The following is a 7,658-nucleotide window of genomic DNA, read 5'->3' as shown; positions in this document are numbered from 1 at the left end:
AGGGAGCACGGCGCAGAACGCGCGTTTGTTCTCCGCCGTGCGTTCATTCCCCGTAAAAGCGCGCGCCCCTCGCGCTCTTTCACTCGCACATACAGCGTTCGGCGCGCGGTGCCGATTTCATCCCCATTGACGTCATACGGAACCTCACGGCGACGGCGACGGCAGAAATCTGCTTTTGAGTGTCCATATAATTGCTATCGCAATAAAATAGTGGTTAAAATTACCGCATCACTGCCCAGACCGCAATTAGCTTCCACATCCCCGCACAAAAGCAATAATAATACAGACCAACAATCAGTCAGTATACAGATACATTTCTGAGGGCACGGCAGAATAACGACACCATATACACTGGTTTGACAGCTGGAATGCATGTTGTAAAAATTGACCTGCACAACATGCCACGCGAGGTTAGGCATGTTTATCCAGCGATCGCTGCCGTGCCCTCTCTATAATTAGGTAACACGCCTGTACTGGCTAGTGTAAAAAATACAGCTATCAGGGACTAAGGATATATTTTAAACACATCACTAATTGTCATACGAAATAAAGATGCACGAATAGCCTTCTACACAACTTTAGAGCCTTGTTGCAAACAAGCTTTCCAAGAACGAATGCCTGTTGTGTGACTAGCTTTTCAAGCACGCTAAATAATTGGTTGTCTCGAAAAAGGGTTGTGGGGGGACAAAAAGCTCCTAAAGGACTCGTGTGCCGTATAGACACATGTAAATTGGCCCGTTGCAACGAAAACCTCACTGGTTGCAGCTTAAAAGATAAGACTACCCCATGACCAGAGTGCTAAAAATGCTACATGACAGACTAAAAGCAAAATTCAGAGGTTGTCATGTAGGCTTCTGCCTCGAAATCGAAAACAAAGCTTGCATTGCCCTTTTTTTTTCTGCGTTCCTTCGAAAACGTTTGTCATTTTTTTACGCCTGATAATTTGCAATAACTTGTTTAGTAGACGGAGAACAGTAGCCAGATCTTAACATTCGGTTGTGGCGAAATATTTGAAAATACCGTATTCTTCCTTTTCGAATACGAATAGTTCGCTTGTATAGTATTCGAACCGTACTCGAAACTTCGATTATACACCTACCCCTAATTAAACTTCACCCGCATTCATGGTTTGGTTTTATTGTCTTTATTTTCGCGTACATTTTCTTCCTGCAAAGACAACAAACTTAGAAGCTGGGCTGAAACTAAGTCATGGGAATTGTGCAAACACTACGAGCTATGGTTTTCACACTCCTCAAGGAAGCCGTCCACCCAGTTTTAGACGGCAGTGCAAAGCAGCCGCTGTTTGCCACATTCTGTCATCCGGCCAGAACTCCCCAAGAAAGGCAAACAATGGCGTTACTTTGTCGACCGAAGTAATCTAGACCGCAATAGTACGTAACTCTAGACCGTAAGTGAATATTGCCGTGGGCTGCGAGTACGGAATTGGCAGGAAGAGATTGCGTATATCGCAAGCTTCCGCTGCCAACCAAATATCGGGAATTTAATCTTTGCGTCCAAGAAAATTGGTTCTGCGAGCCACGACTTCGCGATATTGTGGCAGACTCGGTGATAACGTTCAGGGTAGTGTTCCATCTTTTCGCGAAGGCAAGCCTTGAGAGACTAATAAATTGGATTCTCCCAGCAGCAAGCAAACGTCTTTGAAGATTTTGATGTCATCCCTTGGCAACTGGAAACCTTCGAAGACGCACAACTCCACCAGGACGTCAGCTAAAGTAGTGGGGAAGCAAGGAAGAATCCTTACAATCTCCCCTACAACATCGTTTCAAAGGATGAAAAAACGTCAACTCCCCGTAATAACAGGACATCAGCAAAGTCTCTGGTTGCTTTCTTTCGCTATATTTCTCTTTCTTTTTTTTTTCTTTTTTTTCTGTCTCGAGAACGCCGAGTAATATCTTAGTAGGCTCTCTTGGCGTCACTACACACGTCAGGTCATTTAGATTTCTTTCTTATTTTCTTTCATCACATAATCGTTTTTATCTTCGTTACCGGAAGCGTCAGCGCCATCGAAAAGAGGAAGAAGAACGCATCAAAGAGGCAGACGTTTCCCTCCTGGGTTTTTCTTTCCATCAGTTTGGAGTGCGTTGGCACCGAAGCCCCACGTTTCCGGATGCGGTTCATGAGGCTTTCCTTCAGCCGCACCGAGAGTGAGGCTGCCATCATCGAAGCAGTCAACGCGGCCGAAAACACCACCTCTCCGGGATGGTTCAACTCCAAATGCAAGAGAGCTACCGTATACGTAAGTTGCAAAATCGCGCTGACTGCTTTAGCACGCCGTAAAGCTTAGTATTCCAAAACTGCGCGGGAATAAAAGGTGTAAACTTAAGTAAGGAACCACATGACAAATTTTGGGTTCGCTTAACCATGCAAGCACCACCGCGTAATTTATAACCTCTCAAAACGCGTTTTCAAGCTCCTGCATCCTTAATGGTTTGCGTTGACTTGATCACATAGTCTTCTTCTTTCTGGGGTTTTACGTGCCAAAACCAGTTCTGATTATGAGGCACGCCGTAGTGGAGGGCGCCGGATTAATTTTGACCACCTGGGGTTCTTTAACGTGCGCTACAACGCAAGCACACGGGCGTTTTTGCATTTCGCCTCCATCGAAATGCGGCCGCCGTGGCCGGGATTCGATCCCGCGACCTTGTGCTCAGCAGCGCAACGCCTTAGCTGACTGAGCCACCCCGGCGGGTAATCACATAGTCAACACTGTAATCAAAACTACAAGCTGCAGGAGCACTGCGTCGCAATTTTATCACCGTCACTCTTCATTTTAGCTGCTTTCATTGCTCCATGCCTGCTAGACTGTAGTGCTTCACTACTCTTAAGGCTATCAATAAGTGCAGGCCCCACCACATGTATTCATATTTTCCTTACTTCGACGCAGCAAGAGTCTTAATGGCATTAAAGGAGTTCAGGGACAAAGTGAACAATTTCTTGATAATAAGAACACATTAGGATTGGCCGGCAACTCTCGCAAATATGTCCATACTCAAGATTGACCAACGTCTTCACTACGAACATTTCTAGCGCACAAAGATATGAAGGAGAGCTCCATGCCTTAATGAAGGGGAACAAATGATACCAAACGTATCAACTGGCGCATGCAACCTGACAGCTTTCATCGCCTGAGTTTTCAAGTCCCAGGTGTGAAGGGAAACCGAAGTTGAATGTCAATAGCGGCTGTTTTTGCTAGACTTAACTGCGCAAGGCTGTATTGTATAGCTAGTTTATGGCGCGCTGTAATTTCAAGTTAAACCGCAAAATAAAAAAAAAGGGAGTGAACAAGGCACTCGGCGATACCAACTGGCAGAGGCTATTTCAAGGTGAAGGAATGTATTGAAAAGCCGCTTTGCGCCTATCATTGCTGACCGCCACCTAAGCGTCACAGAATAAGGGACCGCATCAACAGCATCAGCATGAGCAGTTCATGGGGGCACCTCGAGCACACCTTCAGTTAGTGCTTCCTTTATTTAAAACTCTTCCTCTTACTTTCTTAATATTTTCGTCACTGCCAGCCCGAACCTCACCTCACGCGTCTAGGCAGAGCCATCAGGCGGTAAGGTAGAGAATTTTAATATTAAACACCATGCATTAGAGAAAAAAAATATAATGGCGCTAAGCGTCACCTGCGTCCCCCATCGAAATTAATGGTATTTCTGACTGCCCATATGATTTCCGGGCCCCCTTTGCGTGATGGCATTCCGTTATCTAGAAGGTATACAAGATGGTGAAGCGAGCAAGTTGGAAGGGATCCATTAAAAGCACAGCGCGAACGAACGAGGACGACTCATGAAGGTCACCGGACGAGCGCTGTCCTTCTGGAGTCGTCCTCGTTCATTAGGCGTTGACAAGAGGCGCTATAGTTCCGAACGAGCGATGGTCACGTGTTTGAATTGCCAGTCATTAATTACTCTCAGTTAGTGAAGTTTGGCATATATACGTCGTTCTTCGCAGTCAGCGTCAATCAGAACGCCGAACATTCCAAAGCACAATGGTATATTTTGTGCTGTGGTTTCGGCCACTAAAGCTGTAGAGCTATAGTGCAGTTAATGGCAGTGTCGTGTTGCGAGACATGCAGAAATTCTATTGTGCGCAGCATTAACTATCGTGAGGACTGCAGGATTCCAATATACACGCACATTAGCGTCGAGTGTTGTGAGAAGTGCAGCAGGATTCCGTCGTTCCTTTTAAGAGGAAGCTTTATTTCTTGCCCAACTCCGATACCGCCTACTCAAATAGCTGTAAAACCAGAAATGCTTTTTCTGAGATAACTGCTTGACCAATTTAATCAAGTTTGTTGCATTTGGGAAAGAAAGTTAAATTCTAGTAACAGTTGGAAGCGGAATTTTGATTTAGGGCCGGCATTTTTTTTTTTTTTTACAATTGCCGAACATCGGTAAGCTTGAAAAAAATATAAACACGAAGTTTAGAGATCCTTAACTCTGCATCAAGAACAGATATCGCACTTCTGTAAATTGTATCCGCTAGAACATCTAAAGCGAACAAACTTAATATAATAATTTCTTTTTTCCGTGACTTTGTTACGATGCTTACAAGGGTTTTGCATAAGTCCTATTCACAAATTAGTGTTATATTTAAGAACAATGTATAATATAACAATTTTGTTCCGTTTAGATTGCTATTATCTGCAATTCACAGAATTGTGCTATCAATTTTCATTGCTAAGATACAACGTTGTAAACCTGATCATTTGGCTTCCTGAAAATTTGCGATATTGAACAATTTTTACAGAAAATTGACGGCTTAAATCGAAAATCCGCTTCCTACAGTCATTAGATTTTAACTTTTTCTTTTGACTGCAACAAATAGCTACCAGCCCCCGAGCTAAAGCTTCTTCTTAAGAGGAACTTTTAGCTTGGGAGCTCCTTTCTAAATACTGTGGAAAAGAGAAATTATTTTTCCCAGCAACCACTGCACCGAATTTGGTGAGATTTCTAGCATTAAAAGGAAAAGTTAAAATCGGGTGACTGCTGGAAGCAGAATTTTGATTTAGGCTGTCAATTATTTGTTTCAATTGTTGAAAACTGATCATTTTTAGAAACAAAACTATGAAGTTTAAAACATGGTAACTCTGAAATTAAAGATGATATCAAGGTTTGTAAACTGCATATAATAATGAATCTAAGGCGGACAAACATTTATATATTATACACCTCTTTGAACTATATTACTAATTTGTGAATAGGCCTTTTGTAAGACCCTTCTAAACATTGTAACAAATCCACGTAAGCTGGGAGTTGAAATATACCAAATTTGTCCGCTTTGGATGTTCTAACGGATGCGGGTTACAGGACTGCGATATCTGTTTTAGTACAGATTTATGGATTTGTAAACTTCGTGCTTTTAATTTTTCAAACTTTCCAATTTTTGGAAATTCTTGTAAAATAATCCAGGCCCAAATCAATATTCCGCTTCTTGCAGTCACTATAATTTTGCTTTCTCTCTTAAGTGCAACAAATTTGATTAATCTCGCTCCGAGGGTTATCTCCGAAAAGCATTTCTTCATTCTGCTTGTATTAGAGTATAAGTGGCATCGGAGTTGGGCCCGAGCTAAAGCTTCCTCTTAAAACTGAACACTCAATGTCCAACTTATCGTTCCTGGCTTATGACGTGATGCTGGACACCACTCCTTGCGAAACAGGAATGACACACGCAACGGAAAATGCTTGAAAATAAATTCTACTACTTGTTTTTAATTTTAACACCGCTCCGTGATTATGGCAGATTATTGCTATTTTATCGAAAAGAAACAAAAGTTGGGGGCCTAATGACAGATCCCCATTTAACACATAATTGTTGCTACTGCACATCCTGGACTTCTCTCGGCGTCAGATTTACGAAGAAGCGATGTTTCTTATTAACAGCGGAGCTGTTTAAGGTCGAGGTTGATCATTATGGAGTGATGGTGTTCGCAGTTTTGAGCAAAGTGGAGAGAGTGTGAAATGAGGAAAGGAGGTGCACAGAGATAAAGAAAGAGACAGGCAGAGAGCGATGGAAATAAAGCAACAAATAAAACAAAATAAACTTTCTTGACGAGGCAGGATTCGAAACCGGGTATCCACGAGCCGAAGGCGAGCATCATAACCACTACGCGATACACCTACGCTTGCAGAACATGAGTTTGTGGGAACCATATCATTGCGTTGGACCGACGATTGTAACACAACCTGCAATAGGCGAGAGAAAGAGAGACACACAGAAAGAGAGAGTGAAAGAGGCGGGATTTGAACCCGGGTACTCACAGTCAAGAAGGCGAGCGTCATACCCACTGCGCTATTTCTTTAAATTATTTATTGTATTGCGCTATACACCCACGCTTGTAGAGCTCCGCTGTTTCACCAGATTTCACAAGCGTGGAACTGGCTTAATTTTTTTATTTTTTATTTTTCTGAGCTGACGTGGGTTTGTTATGCAGTGCACCACTGGCAAGGTTTCTTCTACTTTGTGCGTATTAACTGGTCGATAACTGACGGAGGTATCTGCTAGGACTAATCTGCAGGTTTTGATGCAAGATCGCAGCTTACACGGGTGTTTAAATACCCGTAAGTTAGGCGCTTCGCCAAAGACTGGATGACCCTGTGCGGCGTGTACGCAGGCCGTCTACATGGTGTGCGTGGTGGTGATCCTGTGGCAGAGCCGCGGGCTGCACCCGGATGCGCCGACGGCGAGCGGCTACCTGCTGCTCTCGTTCCGCGTCTTCGTGGTTCTCACGCTGGTTCTGGCCTCGGTCAAGTTGTTCTTCAACCTGCGCGACTTCTATTCGCAGTTGCACAGCGAGGAATACATCCCGCCAAAGGAGACTCCCGACGTCTCCAAGATGGACGGCGGCCGAGGAGATGAGCAAGATGACTTCGTAGACTTCTGCCGCCGCGAGGGTTTCCCTCTGCCTGAGCTGCGCAAGCCGGAAGAGCTGCCCGTCGATTTGGGGTTCTAGCCACAGGCTCAGCATCATTCCTCGCACAAACAGTGTCTGCAACACAGCCTGCGCCAAGTCAGTCTCTCACAGTCGTTTCTCCCGCTAGCGACAACTTCAAGGAGGAGGCGGCGCCAGGGTTGTCTGTTGTGGGCCAGCCGCAATAAAACCTGACAAATGATCCGGTTCCTTTCCAGTGATGTAATTTTTACCGAATTCAAGATGCGTTATCGAAACCCCGAATCGACGTATACAGGGTGTCCCAGCTAAAACTAGGCAATGTTTTAAAAAGGACGGAGTGTGCTAGGAGGCTCAAGCCAACTCAGTGTTGTTGAGGGTCGCGTGTCCTAGTCGGTGGTATTTAAATTTTTTTTTAGTTTTGCAAAGTGAATTAGTATAAACTAATTGTCTAACTTTTTACATATTGGCTTCGCCAAGAAAGTGCCAATACGAAAGTTGTAGATCACATTTAAAATGGCCGACTCAAGTGTTTGCAACTAAGTACCATTCATGAAGCTTCTTGTAATTGCCTTTAAAGAAAGGAGAAGTTATCGAGACAGGCAAATACTTATGCTAGTCAACATGTGTCAGGGGCTTTCCATGAATATTATAAGCTCAGACCTATTAATTTTGTTAGTGATGCAATGGTAAACAGTTTTGTCAAAGTTTATGACCATGACCGAGGATTCACACCAGTTTGCTA

At 43.9% G+C, this 7,658-nt stretch overlaps 1 protein-coding gene across 1 annotated transcript; it reads left to right on the top strand.

Moving 5' to 3' along the window:
• The first annotated feature begins 2,054 nt into the window (after positions 1-2,054).
• LOC125942717 (uncharacterized) lies at positions 2,055-7,089 on the top strand. The gene is made up of 2 exons (XM_049660988.1): positions 2,055-2,257; positions 6,638-7,089. The coding sequence occupies exons 1-2, from the start codon at positions 2,129-2,131 to the stop codon at positions 6,974-6,976; spliced, it is 468 nt and encodes a 155-aa protein (XP_049516945.1). The 5' UTR covers positions 2,055-2,128; the 3' UTR covers positions 6,977-7,089.
• Positions 7,090-7,658: the final 569 nt, after the last annotated feature.

The sequence above is a fragment of the Dermacentor silvarum genome, chromosome 1 (genome assembly GCF_013339745.2).
Source record: "Dermacentor silvarum isolate Dsil-2018 chromosome 1, BIME_Dsil_1.4, whole genome shotgun sequence".
Taxonomy (NCBI): domain Eukaryota; kingdom Metazoa; phylum Arthropoda; class Arachnida; order Ixodida; family Ixodidae; genus Dermacentor; species Dermacentor silvarum.
This window is presented reverse-complemented; position numbering and strand designations above follow the sequence as displayed.